At 36.0% G+C, this 20143-nt stretch overlaps 3 protein-coding genes across 8 annotated transcripts in view; 2 read left to right on the top strand and 1 right to left on the bottom strand.

Moving 5' to 3' along the window:
• Nucleotides 1-894: 894 nt before the first annotated feature.
• Nucleotides 895-6687, top strand: fdx1 (ferredoxin 1). The gene is made up of 4 exons (XM_016237935.1): nucleotides 895-1196; nucleotides 4519-4643; nucleotides 5140-5269; nucleotides 6065-6687. Exons 1-4 carry the CDS (start codon nucleotides 1042-1044, stop codon nucleotides 6192-6194), a joined length of 540 nt encoding a protein of 179 aa, XP_016093421.1. The 5' UTR covers nucleotides 895-1041; the 3' UTR covers nucleotides 6195-6687.
• A 602-nt stretch (nucleotides 6688-7289) lies between these two features.
• On the bottom strand, nucleotides 7290-16929 carry arhgap20 (Rho GTPase activating protein 20). 4 transcript variants are annotated; one of them, XM_016237933.1, is made up of 15 exons: nucleotides 16616-16929; nucleotides 15266-15342; nucleotides 14498-14665; nucleotides 14114-14263; nucleotides 13892-13933; nucleotides 13724-13808; nucleotides 13560-13637; nucleotides 13376-13442; nucleotides 13083-13235; nucleotides 12490-12668; nucleotides 11081-11245; nucleotides 10510-10616; nucleotides 10116-10296; nucleotides 9824-9935; nucleotides 7290-8941 (listed from the first exon to the last, which is right to left on the bottom strand). In XM_016237933.1, exons 1-15 carry the CDS (start codon nucleotides 16688-16690, stop codon nucleotides 7848-7850), a joined length of 2733 nt encoding a protein of 910 aa, XP_016093419.1. In that variant the 5' UTR covers nucleotides 16691-16929; the 3' UTR covers nucleotides 7290-7847. The 4 variants fall into 4 exon arrangements, with proteins under 4 accessions (XP_016093419.1, XP_016093418.1, XP_016093420.1 ...); XM_016237932.1 differs by having other exon boundaries at nucleotides 12490-12665; nucleotides 15266-15345; XM_016237934.1 differs by having other exon boundaries at nucleotides 10116-10323; nucleotides 12490-12665; nucleotides 15266-15345.
• Nucleotides 16930-19566: 2637 nt separating this feature from the next.
• Nucleotides 19567-20143, top strand: part of rnf17 (ring finger protein 17) — a 35713-nt gene continuing 35136 nt past the window's right edge. For all 3 annotated transcript variants that reach the window (XM_016237929.1, XM_016237928.1, XM_016237930.1), the window contains exons 1-2: nucleotides 19567-19677; nucleotides 19887-20002. In XM_016237929.1, coding sequence (XP_016093415.1) covers nucleotides 19590-19677; nucleotides 19887-20002 — 204 coding nt within the window. In that variant the 5' untranslated portion in view covers nucleotides 19567-19589. The remainder of the gene's footprint in view (nucleotides 19678-19886; nucleotides 20003-20143) is intronic.

Raw genomic sequence — 20143 nt, forward strand, 5'->3', positions numbered from 1 at the left:
TGGCTCTGCAGCCAGCACCCTCTCATCCTTGTGGGGACTCTCCATAGGCGTAATGGATTTTATACTGTACAAACCGTATATTCTATCGCCCTACACCTAAACCTACCCCTTACAGGAAACGTTTTGCAGTTTTACATTCTCAAAAAATATATATTATATATATATATATATATATATATATATATTATTTATAAGCTTGTTTCTTCATGGGGACCTCAATTTAGGTCACCACGGTGACACGAGGCCCCATGAGTCAGTGTGTAGCCTATTCAGGTGTCCCTGAAAAATACACATGCACACACTAGCCAAAACTTTTGTTGTTTTGCATTTCATAATTATTTTACAGTGGAAGAGGACTAGTCAAGTCAAATGTATTTGTATGGCTCTTTTCACAATACGCATTGTTTCAAAGCTTACAGAAAGACTTACTGTTATGTCAATTAAGAGATTTTGAGATTTTTAAATGTTGGTCATTGTTCTATTAAGATAAGTATCTTGTTTATGTATACAGTTTATTAACTGTATGTAGTAGAACAAAATATGAAAATAACTATTTGAATTATTACCGGGTTGGCCTACAAATTGACGTCACAGCTGAACAAGCACTATTTCCACCCCAGGGGTCTGTGTGAGGATTGTCAGGAGGAGGAATCAGAACATGTCACTGCCAAAAATATATTACAGAAAGAGAAATATTCAGAAGGACACCACAGGAGACACTAGATGCAAAGCAAATACTCGGTCAAACAGGAAATTATAAATCTTTAATTGTATTCTTGAGGGAAACTGGGTTAATAAATAAAATATAAAGTGTAATTTTTTGTTTGTTTGTTTGTTTGTAAAGTTCTGTTAGTCCCTCTGGCCCACACTCTAGTATAGTAGGTGGCGGTAATGCACCTTAACGTTGGATGCCACCAGCCATAAAACAAGAAGAAGAAGACAGCACTATTTCCGCCACATATAAAGAGTCGAAAGTTTAATTTCATCACATGCAACGGCGGTAGTTAGTTCTTCAGCGGTCTGTCAACAAACTATATTACAATGTCTGCATGTGCATTGCGAGTGTTTGTCCAGCGCGCGGCTGTGACGCGTAAAGCGGCGCACCAAACATTCAGCCAAACGACAGCGTTTCCTCGACGCGGGACCGGGAGCTACACACACGGTAGAGGAATAAACACATTAACAAATTCACTTAGGTAAGAAACTGTCTTTTTAAAATTGAGTCGTTAAGACTTAACCGATTTAGCAATTTTGTCAGCAGTGATGTGGTGATGTAATGTCCCCAAAAGTGTGTCTTACATCAAATACGTAACGTCAGGTTAACCGTTAGATAACAAAATGTCAAAACGAGTAGCATTTTCTTAAAAAGAGACAATTCTTTAGCGTTTCTGTCGAACAAAAAATGCCACCCCAGTAGCACAGTTTCTTAGGGTTCACATGATCAAACAATATATATATAATGTTGAAAATGCAATGGTTGTCAAATGTCAAATGTGTGAACGTATATTCTATCGCCCTACACCTAAACCTACCCCTTACAGGAAACGTTTTGCAGTTTTACATTCTCAAAAAATATATATTATATATATATATATATATATATATATATATTATTTATAAGCTTGTTTCTTCATGGGGACCTCAATTTAGGTCACCACGGTGACACGAGGCCCCATGAGTCAGTGTGTAGCCTATTCAGGTGTCCCTGAAAAATACACATGCACACACTAGCCAAAACTTTTGTTGTTTTGCATTTCATAATTATTTTACAGTGGAAGAGGACTAGTCAAGTCAAATGTATTTGTATGGCTCTTTTCACAATACGCATTGTTTCAAAGCTTACAGAAAGACTTACTGTTATGTCAATTAAGAGATTTTGAGATTTTTAAATGTTGGTCATTGTTCTATTAAGATAAGTATCTTGTTTATGTATACAGTTTATTAACTGTATGTAGTAGAACAAAATATGAAAATAACTATTTGAATTATTACCGGGTTGGCCTACAAATTGACGTCACAGCTGAACAAGCACTATTTCCACCCCAGGGGTCTGTGTGAGGATTGTCAGGAGGAGGAATCAGAACATGTCACTGCCAAAAATATATTACAGAAAGAGAAATATTCAGAAGGACACCACAGGAGACACTAGATGCAAAGCAAATACTCGGTCAAACAGGAAATTATAAATCTTTAATTGTATTCTTGAGGGAAACTGGGTTATGTCACATGTATTACAAGTATTACTGTTGAACATAGTGGACTTCTTTCAAAAAAATCGGACCAGTACTACAGTGTTACACTACGTTTACATGCAACCAAATAATCCATTTGTAATCGGATTGACTGCTCAATCAAACTGAAAAACCTTCACAGAAACACAATCAGGGTATCTTCCGTTCATTCGCTTTTTAATTTAATATTGAAATCTTCATTTGTTAACTTCAAACAAAACAAAAAATCAAGAATTTGGCTTCATTTTTCGTTTTTACGTTCAGGGATAGAAAACGAATAAGCAACTTGAATATTCGATCTCTACGCATATAGTGGTGTATCATTCCTGAATGAATCAGTCTTTGAAAAACCCATTATTATAGACAACAATGCAATTACCAATTATTATAGACAGCCGCTTGATTTTATTCCTAAATTAATGAATGAATGAAGCATTTTTAAGGAATTGATTGAATAAAAGGCTCCTTTATTAACACAGTGACTTACCGCCACCTAGTGGCGATATTACTTTCATAATTCAAGTATCATTTCATTTTATTCATATTTCTGTATTAAAAATGTTGTATTAAACATTAATCTCATTTCATTATACATTTGTAATTGCTGTGTAAATGCACGTACAGCCATCTGATCAGCATTAAATTAAATCCATCTAAAAGCATCTTCAGACGCAGGTTCTATATCACTGAATACTGATTTAATTGGTAACGGCCTATTGTCATATTATTCAAATTTATTTGATGTAAGAATTTAACATTAAAGATGACATACAAAAGGTAAAAAATAAATAAACTGAAAATCTGTTGCCCCTTATGGGAAAGTTAATTTCTGACACTGGTGACACTGGCTTATTGTTCGAAGTGTTATTTCAGGGTTTGGATATGTTCTTATAACTGAAACGAGTTCACCTTCAAATCATGACGTCAAATTCACGTTTCACTAAATTCAATCACTGAAACAAGCACTCTGACGAAAAAATAGTCCCATGCCAGTGATTTCCTAAATTTCTAGAAAGTGCTCTAGGAATAAATAAAAAAAATAGATGTACTGTGAAGGTAAATTACACCAAAGTCATTTCTTTTCATATGTCATATTATTTAAGTTCCTCCTTTGTCTAAAACGCAGTGTATTGTCTAACACAAAAGTTATGACTATGTTCACATAAATTGATAGTGGTCTGTGCTTCACTACAATGCATTCTCCCCGCGCTGCAGTGTGTTGTGCAGCTTTGCCACACACATTTTGATAGTTAGCTATAATAGATCAGGCGGTGTGCCAAAGGACCAAAGGCTCTGCCTCGGTACGGTTTGTGTCAAGCCATTCATTAATCTGGCTGTTTGATGAAGAGAAAGAGATAAAATGTAGTAGAAATAAACATGTTAAGAATCAATAGAAGCGGAGTACCTAATCAGGGTTGTATGCCATCAGTTAGCTGGCCAATACACAATATTAATTAAATAAACTCAGTTTATTGTCTAAAACTACCTGTGCAGAGGCGGCCTACAGTGAGCAGAGGCCGGGAGCTAGTGTGAGAAACGACCGGAGGGTTAGAGTGAGCAGAGGTGGCCTACAGTGAGCAGAGGCACAGCCTTGAGAATGGCGCAGCTGGCGATTTCGATGAAGGAGCGTCCGGAAGGACATGTGACGACTCCGGGCTGGACTCCGCTTCGTCCACGGTGAAAGCCGATCCGGCGATCCACAGCGTGAAGTTGTAGTATTTCCTCAGCGACCAGCATGGATCAGCTCCAGGCATGACGAAGCAGATATCGTCCTGTTTTGGAAGACCAAACAAAGTAGTTTCGCTTTTACAACGAAGCACACAGCGTCTTTACGACATTGCGGCGGAAACAACAAAACTACAGCGAGAATAAAAGTTACGCCGCCTTTCTTTGCGTGAACATTTGGGCGGCATTATGCTAATCTTCCCACAGAGCGACGTAGGTAAGTTGGGGCATGTTAGAACGAGCCGTTTTAGGTAGGTGTGGCTGACTCTTAACTTTTATAAAGAATAGCTCTTTGGATTTGAGACTTTAGTCTTTGCAACTTTACAGATATTCTTTATGCACCAAGAGCTTGTAACACTCCAAAGAGAAAGGAAAAATTTAAATCGCATCATATGACCCCTTTAAACAATGGTCTGATTAACAACAACATCAAGAGGTTTAGCCAAAGTTTTCAGCAAAAGGTGCTTAAGGATACAACAAATCATTGTTCTAGGTTTTTCATATAGCATTATGATGATGGCCTCACCTTTGCACTTTAAGTCTTAAAAATGTCTCTGTGCAGGGCTGAGGAGAAGGTGACGGTTCATTTTCTGAATCGAGATGGAAAAAGGATTACGGGGAAAGCTTTAACTGGAGAATCACTACTCGATGTTGTTGTTAACAATGATCTAGATATTGATGGATTTGGTAAGTGGTTTAAAAATATTGTACATAATTTTATTTGTTCAGCCAACTATAAATTTTTTCCTTTACACACTATAAAAAGTAAAAACATGCAGTTTCTTCCTGCTCTGATCCTTAAAATTGCATTGTCACCTATTGTAGTCAGGTTGATTCAGGTCGTATTAAATAATATTTATGATTTCAATGAATCCACATTTTTTTGACTACCTGACAAAACATTTTTCCAGTGCATATTGTGTACTGTCTATGAAGACTGCAGGTTGACTCAAAAAAAGCAAAAGTAAACGTATGCGAGCGCTATAGAAAGGCAAAAATGATTTGGTCATCATGAACAGACTAAAGCTTTACAGGACTTTTTGTATGTAATCCAAAGGTAAAACGAGGTGAACAGCTAGAGAAACATTTGAATGCTTGTCATGGTAATGTAAGTGACTGTGAGTCTTACTACTAGCTTGTTGCAGGCTAATATTTTTGTGTGTCTTTTGGGTTGTTGAACTAGGTGCATGTGAGGGAACTTTGGCCTGCTCTACGTGCCACCTTATTTTCGAGGAGGCCGTCTATAAGAAGCTTGGAGCTGTTTCTGACGAGGAAATGGACATGCTGGACTTGGCTTATGGGCTTTCAGACACGTGAGTGAACAAATCATGATCACAGATCATTTTAAAATTGTCTTCAAAGGCCATGCAATAGCTGTTGATATGTTTGTATTTAAAGATGAAGAATGTGTCTTTTTTATGTTTAAATACACTTTCCTATTCTATGTATGCAGAGACAACAATTAGTAAGCCATTCATAGTTTGATTCCCCTGTAAATTTAAACACTAGCTCACTATCATTGCTCTGTTTGTTTGAGCATTGTGACCAGCCCATAACTGTAACATTGGCCCAAACACTGGAGTGAGTTAGAGGCAGAGTTATCTGTTTGTGATTGAAACCCACTTCCATTTGATTTCAACACTTGCCGTAGAATAACTGAATTCACCTTAAAGGGACAGTTCATCCAAAAAAAAAATTCTGTCATAAATTACTCCACCTCAAGTTGTTCCAATCCCCTAAGACTTTCATTCATCCTCGGAACACAGTTGAAGATATTTTAATTGAAATCCGAGAGGTTTCTGTCCCTCCATTGACTTAGGTCTTCTCACTTTGAAGACCAAGAAAGGTAGCGAAAACATCATAGGTTAGTCCATGTTACTCCAGTGGTTCAACTGTAATAAACCAAAGTCTTAGGGGTTTGGAAGAACTTGAGGGTAAATAATTAATGACAGAATTTTCATTTTTGGATGAACTGTTCCTTTAAAAGGCGCATGTACATTAAAAAGTGCACATCTTTTTCATTTTCTGTTATAGCAGTTCATGATTTGGCTTGATATGAATATTCATGGCAAATCTTCAGATTTCTATTTTGCATGTACATCTTTCAGATCTCGTCTGGGCTGTCAGGTGTGTTTGAGGAAAGATCTGGATGGGATGATTCTGCGTGTGCCAGACGTGATATCTGATGCTCGAGTTGACAGTGAAAAAGAGTCCTCCACAGCCCCACCCAAAGTATAATCTATAAAATAAAGCCCTGCTGTATCTCATAAACACTGCATTATGGAGATATCTTTAATAACGGGTATTTTAATATGTACTATTTTAATAGGAAACTAAAATTTAACTGATAACATTTATCATTTAATATTATTTACATGCTGCCGTAAGTAGTTTTTATAAATTTGGGGATTGTTGTTTTTTAATTGTGCAGATTCTGCAATTCTTTGTGTCACAATGAGAGGTGGGAGCATGTTGTTATACATTTTGAATGCAGAAATAACTGTAACTGATTTATTGCAATAAATATGATGTTCAACTTTTTAAGTTGCTTTGTTTGTTTTTTGTATTTGAAAGCTGGAACATCATCCTCAAGCAAGTACATGTGATTTATATTTGAACATGTTTTATATTGATGCGTTAAAAATGTTGACATGAGCACAGTGAGAATGTGAATTACTGAGTCGAAATATGTTTGCAAGAATGAACACGTGTTCAAAAATAAACTAGGGCACACACAAGTGGGATTACTAGTTTTAATAAAGTGCAGTAAAATATTGTAATTATAAATCTATTTTTCTGTTTTGTATACATTTTACAAAAATGTTTGGCTACATTTACAAAAAGGCATAACAATGCTCAAAAATCATCTTAAAATGAAATCAACTTGGACCTCAAAATGGTAACATTCATCTTACAAAGTTGAACTTAAAACTTAAGTTTTAAGATCAACAAGCAAAAATGGGTAATACATCCCTTAGGGCTGTCACTAACAATTATTTTGGTATTTCGAGTAATCGGTTGATTATTCTGACGATAATCTGATCATTTTTTGTGGTAATAAAATAGACCTAAGCAAACAATAGAATTTAAATGACTTAAAATACACGCATAATAAAAATGAGGCAATAATAATTGGTTCAAATAAAATATCAAAATCAATTAATCACTTGTGTACATGATGTGTTATATCAAATGCCTGCAGAGAGCACCAACTGCCTGACGATTGTTTTTACAATTTACAGCACGATCTAATCCTTGTTTAAAATATTGACTAAACAACATTGAATTAAAATGTCCACTTAATCGTTAATATTTTTCCCACATCTGTATTCTAGAAAATGCCAGTCATTTTTTTAACAAGAACATGTGGACGTCAAAACATGCAAACTCAGAGCAGGGGTTGAAACTTTATTTTGAAGTCGTCTGTGGAATGCGCTACTTCCGGTATTTTGCCGGTTAATCGTTAAAGGGCCAAATGTAATCGATGATAATCAAGTATTCGAGTTTAATCGAGGAATCGTGACAGCCCTAATATCCCTACTGTATGTAATCCTGAAAAGGTAATTTTGTAAATGTGAGTATAAGTGCGTGCTGTTTTTGAACGTTTTAAATGCTTCAGTTTGACTTGCATAAGGAGGAAAAGTGAGAAAAATGTGTTAATGTAAGTACAATAAAATCCCATGCATATTATTCTAATGCTTGTAAATATTTACAAAAAAGGCATTATAAAGCTCAAACTGCAAGTATTAATAAAATAGCTATTCCTAAAAAAAATGTAATCATACTGTAATCTGAAGCATGTAATTGTTCATTGTAAGAAACCGCAGATTATTATAATTAATGGGGTCCCAGTGTTTGTGCTTTTTTTTTTTAAATGACTTCCCATTGGCTTCACACAATCCACTGGCTGCTATTGCAACAGCTGAGCTTTTGGCCTCTCCCAACAGCTTGCTTCTCTCGGAGTCCCAAGTAGTCCCTGACTATTTTTCCAGAGGAGGGGTGCAAATCAAGTGCTTTAAACCTCAACTGCTGCCCAGAAAGTTTGGTAGACTTCAAACCTGCCTTCTGTCCCCTGATTTTGTGCACCGTCAACTTGCAACTCTGTCCATAAAACACACTCTGTGGTAGCTTGACCTCTTCTTCAGTCCTGGTTTGACAGGTAAACCTGATGGTCTGAGGGTCAGGGGAAACCTTGGGGTCTCCTAAAGGGCTGTGAGTTGGGCTCCCAGGCCCCTTGTAGAAAAGGCCCTTTCCTTTATGTAAAGGCGTTTGAGTGGAAGTCTGTGAGAACGGTTTTCTGTTGAGCTTTTGTAAGGCCTGCTGATGAGGAGGATTTTGGGGCATTTTAGGCTGTAAACCCCCTTTAATATCAGTGAAGTTCCTCTGATTATTTGGTGGAGATACTTTCTCATTGGGCAAGCTGTTCGAGTGTTGGTAATCTGTGCCATTTTGAGTGAGTAAATCAACCTTGGCTGGAGAATCCTGAGGAGAATGAAGGGTCTTCCTGGTGGACAGAGAAAATGGACTGTCTATTGGTGAGTATGTTGGTGAAGTCACTGGCGATGATACACTGGAGGTTGGTGGAGTTTGTTTTTCTCTCATAAAATTCAGTTCTTGAAAGGTTTGATCCAAAAACACATTGTCATTGACCTCATCAGGTCTCTTAAACTCTTCATGTTTTCCACTTTGTATGGTTATTTCCTGCTCATGAGAAATCAAAACAATGGTGGACATGGAGTGTTTGCGTAATTTAAGGGATAGGAGTTGACGCACTGCGAATGTACAGTTTCTGATTTGTGCCAATGGGCTGGAAGACAGCAAGTCGTTTTCTGGACAATCAAGTTCACAATCACTCAGTGACATGAGTGAGTCCATACTATGACTGTCTTTAAGAGAACGGGTCTTGGAAATGTCCTCTGTGTCAGTATTCACCTCATTCTTTAGACTCTCATAACCCGAATCTGACATCTGCTGCAGGGACCCAACTAGAGGCAGGAAGAGAAAAGAAATATATAGGCTGTAAAATATTAAAAACATAGTCAAAGAAACTGTGTGAAAATGTGCCATTATTACTTTATGAAGTTACAGTATATTGAACTGATCTGAGGTCTTCAGATCATTTTAGGAAAAGACAGTGTTGTCATTTTATTTAAAAAAATCGATTAAAAATATTTTTGTTAATTTAAATAAAATATAAATATTAGATGAAAACACATAACCTAAATGAAAATTATAAATGTTGCCTTGGTAGCTAATTAAAAGTTAAATGTTAATGTAATTTTTTTTAACTAAGCTGAAGTACTAAAATGACTAAAAGTAGAATAATAAGTATAAATATTAAAACAAAAAGTAATAAAACATTAATTGCAATAATAACTTTACATTTTGTTAGTGCTGGGCAACAATTAATTGTGATTAATCGCATCCAAAATAAAAGTTTTTGTTTATATAATATATGTGTGTGTACTGTATATATTTATTATGTGTATATATAAAGACACACATACAGTATATATTTTGAAAATATTTTCATGTATTTATATATATATATAATTATATTCATATAATTTATATTATATATAAATATATTTAATAAATACACAACATATTGTTTCTTAAATATATGCATGCATGTGTGTATATTTATATATACATAAGAAGTATACACACATATATATGTACACAAAAACGGTTATTTTGGATGCGATTAATCGCTGCCCAGGACTAATTTTTTTTATATTATTTATTCATAGTTAAGCAGTTAAATTTGCTAAAGTACATTTCAGGCTGGCAAAATATTATACGGTGTTGTTTTGTATTGGTGTGTACAGTATGTGGTTGTGAATTATGTCTGTATTTATAGTAACCTGATCCGCGGTTGCTTCTATTGTCTTCAGTCAAATCCTTTAAGAGGGTTATAATTTCATCCCCAAACAACGCACAGCAGTTGTCAATCAAGACACGCACAAGGTCACACACCTGTGTACAGATTTCATTGGCAATTACATTTACATTTTCCTTTCCTATGTCTATTACATTTCCATTCCTACTGCCATTTTCATGTTCTTTAGAGAGCAATAACGATGATTACTTCAGCTAATACTCATGCACTCTGCAGATATTATAATAATCTAGTAATAATAAAGCATGTGCGCTTACCTTTTTGGCATCTTTTTCATGAGATTGTAGTTTGCGATTCCACAGACAGCTAGGTGCTATACACACAGCCAGGTTAAAAGAGGTCATCTGGTTGTGCTCAGCATTGAGCTGTATGTGGTGCAGCATTGCTATCATGTGTCTCAGCAGCAGGAGATTTTCTTTAGGTAAAAGCTGAACAAGCCTGTGAATGTGGGCAGAATCAACATATCTAAGTTATCTGTCTTCATGATTATATAACTCATAAAGCTAAAGGAAATTGGCTGCTAAACCTAAATCTGCTTAAGCTGTGCAGTAATATCATAGTCTTGATTCATCATTATCAAGGTTTTATCCTTCTTTACTAACTAGCATTACAAAACCAGATAAACTAATCAGAGCGTTACTGGGACTTTACCTCTCTGTCATTTGTCCATTTCTTTCACCATCCTGCTCCACTGCTTGGAGCCATTGCTCATAGAGCTCCTCACACAATAGGCTGCCCGGTATATTGCGTAAGAATTCCTACCAATCAAAAACACAGATATGAGAACAGAGAGTCGTCATGATACAATCAATGTTTGTTCTTGACTTACACTACCGTTCAATAGTGTGGGGTCAATGTTTTTTTTACTTTTTTTGGAAAGAGTATTTATACTTTTATTCAGTAAGGATGCATTAAATTAAAAGTGTGGCAGTAGAGACATTTATAATGATATAACAGCATATTAGAATGATTTCTGAAAGATCATGTGACACTGAAGACTGAAGTAATGGTTGCTGAAAATTAATCTTTGCCATCATCAGGAATAAATTACATTTTAAAATAATATGCAAATTCAAATATAAAAGTGTTATTTCACAATATTTCTGTTTCAACTGTATATTTAATCAGCCTTGGTGAGAATAAGCTACTTCTTTCGAAAACATTACTGTGATACTGTTACAGACCCCAAACTTTTGAAGAGTGCACATATATAAATATCTACCTTGAACACTGAAGCAGTAACAAGTACAGGTTCTCCGCTGAGTGGCTCTTCATAGTGACCAGAATCCAGTTTTTCCCTCAATTCTCGGCAGGCCTTCACTCCAGCAGAGCGCCGGAATATTCCACGCGTCACGGCCCCCTCACTGCACAAACACTTCAGCATGTCCTTTAAAAAACAAAAAACAGGTGGTTTGATTGCAATACTATTGTAAATGGATGTTATCATATTTTAACAAAAATTATGTTTATTATAACTTTTTCATAAAGGAATACAAATGTTTTAAGGTGCTTTTCGACATTTAATTACGCAAAAAGTTATACATCTTTTCATTTACATAATATACTGTACTAGTCTTAACATATAATATTACACTGCTTCCGTCAATCTTTCTCATTGTGATGAAGTTCATAAAGTAATACAAGGCAAGGCAAGGCAAGTTTATTTATATAGCACATTTCATACACAATGGTAATTCAAAGTGCATTAGCCTACATAAAAGGAATTCAAATGATCATAAAAAAATAATCACAACAATAAAACGAGGAATTTAAAAACTTTTCAAATTGATTTAAAATGAATTAAAACAGTTAAGAATAGAAAATGATTATACATAAAATACAGTGCAATCAGTTCGGACATCGCACAGTGCTCATTCAATAAATGCACAGCTAAACAGATGAATTTTGAGTCTGCATTTAAATATGACTAATATTTTAGCACATCTTATCTCTTCTGGAAGCTGATTCCAACTGCGGGCGGCATAATAACTAAAAGCGGACTCCCCTTGTGAACCCTTGGTATTTCTAACTGACTCGATTCTCATGATCTGAGTGGTCTGTTAGGTTTATATTCAGTGAACATATCTGCTATGTATTTAGGTCCTAGGCCATTGAGTGATTTATAAACGAGTAAAAGTACTTTAAAAATCAATCCTAAATGTAACTGGAAGCCAGTGTAAGGACCTGAGGACTGGTGTGATATGCTCAGATTTTCTGGTTCTAGTCAGAATTCTGGCAGCAGCGTTCTGGATGAGCTGCAGCTGTCTAATGGTCTTCTTGGGAAGGCCGGTGAGGAGACTGGGTATTATCAGCATAGCTGTGATAGGCAATTTGGTCCTTTCTCATTATTTAACTTAGTGGGAGCATGTACAGGCTAAACAATAGTGGTGCAAGAATTGAACCTTGTGGGACTCCGCATGTCATGGACGTCCACTTAGACTTATGCTCTCCTATACTCGCATAATAACCTCTCCCTTCTAAGTATGACCTGAACCATTTGAGGACCATCCCAGAAAGCTCGACCCAGTTTTCAGTCTCTCTAGAAGAATGTTATGATCGACAGTGTCAAACTCAAATACAGTATGAATTATCTTTTTAATTGCCTAAAATTTGAGAATTTTCAGTACATACCACAATAGGTGATGGCAGGGTATTGTCTTTTATCACATCACTGAGAGGTCGACCAAACAGATGACCACAAGCTGGTGTTATAGTTGGGCCAGGAGATGCGGATTGGACAGCCTGTTCAATGCTCAAGCCTCGTTTAAAAGCCCAGCTAATAAGAGACATCCTCCTGCTTTTCTGTTCTGCTAGGAGAAATGTATGCAAGAGAGGCCAACCAGATTAAAAAGAGGCAACATTTCAAGATATTGTGTATGTGTGTTAGTTGTTGGGGTGGGTGAAATTTGAGTGCCAGAAGAAATGGGGTGAGAAACAGGTTGATTTCAAGCCAAATAATTTCTATAAAGTATGTATTTGTAGAATATATGGCTTAATATTCAGCCTTTATTTTGTGTGTGTGTGTGTGTCTATGTTTTGATATAGGTGTGGGCTTTCCTTTTAAAGAACTGAACAGTCTGTGGACTCGTAGAATGCAAGGGAAATCATCACGGAAGTTAAAAATATTATTGTTTTCAGTAAGTAAAATATATGATTATTTCATGCATCCAAAAATGAGCACGAACGAGTAGTATGGTAGTATTCTGAAAATAGGCATCTCTCACCTGTGAAGGTGCTGCTTATTTGACTGGGCCTCAGGAAGAACTGACAGTGAGCATCAATTGGCAAAAGCGTCATCTGGCTGTAGGATGATGTCACTGCCTCTTGCTGCAGCAGGCGAATGTGGCTCATCTTAATGCTGTAAGGACACTCATGACCTGGTGGAACAAAAGCCCCTTAAAAAAGCTACTGTGCACGGAAAGTATCAGATACTAATATCACAGTACTTTAATCTGTTAATTCACAGCTTAAATGTTTGATTGCTTTGATAATGTAAGAAATACTGATAAACTCTTACCAATTAAAGGGTATGGAGTTTCATCTTGTTTTGAACACACCCACAACTTGTAATATTTTATTCCACCCTGTGTACAAAGACAAAAGCAATCAATCAGTTAAATAAAAATAAGTAATACAATTCATTCATTCATTCATTATAGTTTGTGAGTTATTTAGTTAGTAGAAGTGCAGTTTTAACATACCAAAAGACCAAATTGTTGCAGTGCTGTGCTAATGACATCAGAGGTGCGGTCTGTGTTGCTGATAAAAAGAGTCTTTGCCTAGAGAGATATAAGCAAATACACATTCATTTACACATCAAAGCTACAGTGCATCATTTTATAATCCCAAAACAATCAGTTCTCACATAGGCACAGTTCCCAACATCCTTTGCAAATATCTTGAGTGGAATCATCTTTGGATCATCACTCTTTTTTTCTTCTTGTATACAACTAATTGAAAAGAGGGAGAACAAAAATTTAGGTAAGAGGGTTTATTTCTTTATTGTGTTTATTGTAACAGTAGAAGAACTGACCTTTCAATGAGAGGCAGCCACCTGTCTTTCTCTTCTGAAGTGCTGTGCACGCACACACACACACACACACACAGACACACACAAAACAGGAAGAAATCAATGGGTCCACATATATAGGCCTACTGTGACTGTGTGTGTCTGTGTGTGTGTGTGTGTGTGTGTGTGTGTGTGTGTGTGTGTGCGCGTGCGTGCGTGCGTGCATGTGTGTGTGTGTGTGTGTACCTAAAAGTAGCCACACAGTTGTAAGTTGGCCAGCCCATGACGAAGCTCCTCTCTGAAACAGTACTGGCCTCACACACCTCATCCACACAGCTGGCAGTCCACATCTCACTAACACGCACACACTTCTTCTGTTTCACCTGCATTACTGACCTGAAGAAGAAAAAACATCTCAAATTATTCCAAGAACAAATTATTAGAACTATACCATCTTACCACTTTGTAGCTACTATACACTACCATTTTGAAATTTGGGGTCATTTTGTTTATTTGTTTATTTATTTTATTGAATACTTTTATTAATGAAGGACATATTAGGTTTGTGCATTTTAATATTTGGATGACTTCTATATTTTAATTCTTCTCAGTGCATTTCCTCCTCCATACTTGGCCTTGGTGATGATGAGAAGATCATTGAAGAGGATCAGGAATCTCTCCTGGGTCTGAAGTCCTGTCTGCAGCACCACATTGCCTTGGCAAATGAGCCTCCTGGTTGGGCTGAGCAGAGACTGGATCAGGGCAAAAATGTCCTGGCTAACCTGAGATGCACAATCCCTGACACACATGAGACAAAAAGAGTACTTTAGTACTTAAGAGGACAACAATAAAAAACATATTCAAAATACACAATTTCCCCATAGGCCAGGCATTTTCCCTTAAATGTTTGCATATAAAAACACGTCCAATTCATCAATCCGTCTGTGATTAATCAAAGCTTCTGACTTGAGCGCTCTTTCACGTGCTTCATTGATAAATTAGCTCAAGTGTTACAGCTGAACATCAGACAAAAGGTAGATTTCAGAAAGTACACATACTCTTCAGTCAGCCTGTCTGATGGCAGACAACTCTGTTTCTCTGTGTCACTCTTTCACGCACTCAAACACGTGCAGTCAGATGCTGGTTGTGAGACCACACACGGGCTGGTTCTGCAGCATCTCTTCATTCTCTTCTTTCAGTGAAATGCAAATATATTCAGAAGCCTCTTGCATGCACACAAGCACTGGCTGTGACATTGTGCCAGAAGTGGGAAACAAACTGCTCATTGAGACTGAAACAGACTGTAAAATAATATAATGGCCAAGCAGTCTGATATTTAGCGTAGGTTTACAGAATGCATCATTACATACACACAGTTTTAGTTTTCAAAAACCATACCTGGCAACAGGTTTTGACTTTGTAAGGGCTTTGCTGAGAATAACAGAGGGTGCCGACTGTCTGCGCTGAGAGAAAGACTTCTAGAGAAATAATGTAATATAATAAAAGAGAATACGAGATAATCAGCATCACATTAAAACACACAGGTGATCACAGCCATGCTGATATTTGGTTTGACAGCACAATTATCATTTATCAGTTATGATTACAATCATCGTTTGTTGATTATATCTTTATAACATTTTGAAAAACAAAAAGCTTCAAAAATGGCCATTTGTTTATTTGTTCAATTTTATTTTGGAAGAAGTTCATGAAGCTTAATCAATTAATGCGTAGCACAATGTATATTTACACGTGTTGATGATATGGCGTTTGTTGTAAAACCTTTACTCTCCTCCTTATATATATTTTTCAGTTATTTTCTAAATTGATTCATTTACTTTTATTGTTTTTAATTTTTATTATACATTTAAGGTTATATATATGGTTATGGTTGATGATATACTGCATTTCTTTTAAAACATTTACTCTCCTCCTTTAAATATTTTTCCAGTTTTTTCTAGATTAACTAATTTACTTTTATAGTTTTTAATACTTCTATAAAAGTTATGGTTATTATTATTGTTTTTCTTTTTAAAGTTGTATTTTTTTAATCATATTGCCTTTATTTTGATAGGCTAAGGAGATGCAGGAAGCACTGAGAGAGGAGAACAGGACAGGTAAGGACTCATACTTGGGTCACCAGAGGCACTGCTGCACCTATACAGTATATTGGAGCACTGCCCACAATGGCTTTGGTATTAAAAATATTTTAAATGATTATTTATATAATTATTTTATTATTATTATTTTGTTGCCAACTTAATTTCTGAAGTTTAAAATGTGTTAGTCTGCATCAATACAGCAAAATCACAGTACAGCTGTGTGTGTAAATGATTCAGTACTCTCTTGTATTGATACAGAGTTGTGCTGTCCTTATCTGAGCTATTTTTATGTGCCTTTTTCAACATTGCACTCACTTTATTTACACTTTCTACTCTAGATTGTTTTATTTCACTAATCTACTTTTTAATTATTTTACTGAATTCCTTTTGTTAATCTTCATAATGGAGCTTTGAATGCTGAAGCTAAACCCTGGAAAATCATAGCTGTGCACCAGACATGCTGCTTTTCTGTTGAATCTGGTAAAACTATGTGATGTTAACAAAACAAACCAATGCCATTATGCTAAATGGAAGAAAGAGTATGGCATGGTAACTATTTTTATGTAAATGAAATAGGCTACTTTTATTGGTATAGATTCTTGTGTTGTGTGCAGCAGTGAGCACCTGTTTATATTCCGTTACTTACGTTGGAGTGCTGGTATTCCCCACAACTTTTGGTTCGGCTTCTCTTCTGCCATCCTGCCTCATATAGTGGTCCCATGGTTAAAATCCAAGGAAAAAGACTGTGTGTAGGTGATTTAGAGGACTGATCAGATCAGTGCTTCCATATCATCATCATCTGCCTCTGAGTAATCCTCCCTTTGCTGCTCTCCTTCTTTTCTGTTTCAGTGTGGTAGAAATACAAAATCCAGGAGTGAGTTCAGTTATCCCGTCCTCCTTGCAAGCTCCACACTTTGATTGTCCACACTTTGAACAATGTGTTTGTCTTTCCTCTCTGAAAGATGGAAGATTATGTCTGTGTCTCCGAGCAGCAGGGGGAGGATTTAGGAGGCGGGATCTCGGTACATAATGGGATATGGTCTGTGTGTATATACAACATATGGCTAGTTTTGACAGAGGAGAGAATGTTTATACTTTGTGAAACAACTTTCTTTAATTATATCTGTTTGTCTTTGGAAATAAGACATTTTGACAAATATTTCAAGAAGAGTCTATTCAGTATTTATCTATAATAATTCCTTAGGCCAGTTTATCTTCATACCCTGCCCCCTCCTTACTGGGATGAGTAAATGGTCAGACAAGCTTAAGCCTCTTTTCTCACCAGATGTAGCCAGTTTGATTGACGGTTGCTCAAACTATAATCATACTTTCCAGATTGTCCATTTTGTATACTGATTTTTTCCAGCCACAGTTCAAATAGCTGCATTTAGCAAATCTGTCTTTTGCACACACACAAAAAAAGTCAAATGTCAAAATCAAGAAATGAGACTATCATACACTAGTGCTGACCTTCTAATAAAGTAAACCACAACCCTCTGAACTATAAAGTGACAAATGCAGTAACTATGCAAACACCAAAACTGAGATTTGTTTTGTTATTATTCTTTTTTGATTTATATAGATTTTCACAGTTCATTTTCAGTTACAGAATCTGAGAATTCTGAGTATGTCACACTCACCTACTTGATAAAATCCCAGATGCAGAAATGTGCACTTTGACCATTTCAAATATTCGATTATAAGAAATTAGTACATTTCTAAAAGGCCACAGATCTAATCTATAAAATTAGATTAATGAGCAACATTAATGTGTTAAAGACCTATTCTCTAGTATCATTATTTTGAAAGGTTCCCTTACTGTTGGTGCCAGTCATTCACATTTATCATCAAAACATTCTTCAGCAGACATACACATGTAACATATTTCAATAATTACTAGAATGCATAAAGTAATGTAATCAGGCAGAGAGAACAACGAAAAAGAGGGAGTTGTCAGGAATGAATGTGTACAAAGATAAAGAAGAGATGGGAATGTAGAGAATTTCATATGCCTATCTGTTAGTATAATAAAAGGGTAGGTCTAGGTTAAAAGGTGTTCCTACTTGTATGTGTCAGGTTGTACTGTTAATGTTTTGTTGCATTTTACCACTATAATATTTCCTAACGTGCAGTATTAGATTAGATTAGATTAGATTCAACTTTATTGTCACTGTGCAGAGTACAATTACAGAGCCAATGAAATGCAGTTAGCATTTAACCAGAAGTGCAAATAACAGAGTATATAAATAAATATAGATTGTGTATATACATTAAGCTTTATGACATATAGTGCAAGTTATGAGGTAGGAGGGCAGAGACCAGCTCAATGCAAATGACTGTACATACAACATAGGGTGCAAGGAAAGTATAAACAGAAGGTGTATTATACAGTGAGTATAAACAGAAGGTACATTATACAGTGAGGTATGTAAATAACAGTGAGGTACATAAATAGCATATGTTTATATATGGCCAATGACCATAACAGTGCAAACGGCATACGGAGGTAGAAATGTGCAAAGGAATGTGCAAAATATCAGAGAAATGTGCAAAATAACAGAGGGAATAATAAGAACATTGTGAGTGAGGAGTGCAGTTTTTTATCAGTTTGAATGTGACTAAGCTGTCACAAATGCAAGTCAAGTACACAAAGACTGCAATGCAATGTTTTCTTCCAAAAATGGAGAGCACATATACAGTAACAGCTAATATAATATTTATGCAATATAACAGCTAATATAATATTTATGCAATATATACAGTCCATATATTTATTGTGCTTGTTTACACCATAGACTGTATGGTTTACACACACATACATGTAAACTTAAAATTAAACAAGGTGAAACTATAAATAACAAGATGGGTTTGCATGCACTGTACTTATAAAATGTATAGCTTTAATGAGGTCAGAGGATTTTTAGTGTGTGCTCTTTTACAGCCAGACATTATTGCCAGAGGGCCTCTGCTCATTGACCTTTTTGTTGTGCAGAAAATGCCACACAATGAACTCCTTAACCTGGATCTTGATACAGCCTAGTGGTGATGGGGAATAGGGGCAGGGATCTTTATTCTCAATCCCAAAAATACTTCTATACATTCATGAAACATACACACACACACACACATTTCCAATAGTTGATTTTGGTTTTTATCACTGATATGATGGCTGTTATTGTGAATATATACTATTTACTTAATCTATGTTGAATTTTACGGAGTTGTAAAATAGGAGTTGAAAACTCCCAATAAATAGCAATTGTAAGAGTAGCCTACAGATACACCAGTAATTTAGACAAAAGCACAAAAACTTTGAATCTGTATTTATTTAGAATAAAGTTTGAATTCTAATTTGTCTGTAATTTCGAGGTGATATGGCTCAATCTAAAATTAAAGTGAAAAATTCTACGAGTCTAACAATAACACAAATAGCGACAACAAAAATAATCTCTTGACAAGAGAAGGCCAACGTCTCAAAAATAGCCACTCAATTAAAAAGAGAACTTCTGATTGGACTATAGCACGAAGCCAGCAATGCGAATATACTGAGGGCTGATTGGACAAAAAGCCCAGCGATGGCAAATTCTGATTGGACGATTGGCAGTCGAGTTCATCGGTTAATGAAACAGGAGGCCGCAGTAGTCTTGTGGAAAATGTCGGAGACGGCGGTTGCTTGTAATATCTGTGGCTCATCTTACACATTACCTGGTAACAAACAACAAAACTTCAACTGTATGATAATACGATAGTGTATTTTAAGTTTAAGTGTTGTTCTATCCAACGTTAATCCTACACGAGCACGTTTGAGAACACGTGACTGAATGTTCCAGAAAAGCGTTAGTGCCACATGGTATTGAAAAGCTAATGTTAATATTGTTCGTTGTATAATCTGCTGCATTATGTTTTTGTTCCTCCAGAAGATGAAGCTGGGGGGAATCTCCCTCATGTGCTGTTGTGCAGTCATATTTTCTGCAGTACATGCCTGCGCGCGCTCCAGTCCCCGCAAAACCTCATCACGTGTCCCGAATGTCAGGTGATTTATGAGTAATTACAGCGCTGCCAACTTAGAGTTTGTTGCTAAATTTAGCAACTTTTCAGACTACCCTGGCTACGTTTTCTTCCAAAACAACAAATTTTGCTATTTTTAAAATTTATTTGGCAACATTTAGCAACT

This window comes from Sinocyclocheilus grahami, unplaced genomic scaffold (genome assembly GCF_001515645.1).
Source record: "Sinocyclocheilus grahami isolate Dianchi unplaced genomic scaffold, SAMN03320097.WGS_v1.1 scaffold527.1, whole genome shotgun sequence".
Lineage (NCBI taxonomy): Eukaryota > Metazoa > Chordata > Actinopteri > Cypriniformes > Cyprinidae > Sinocyclocheilus > Sinocyclocheilus grahami.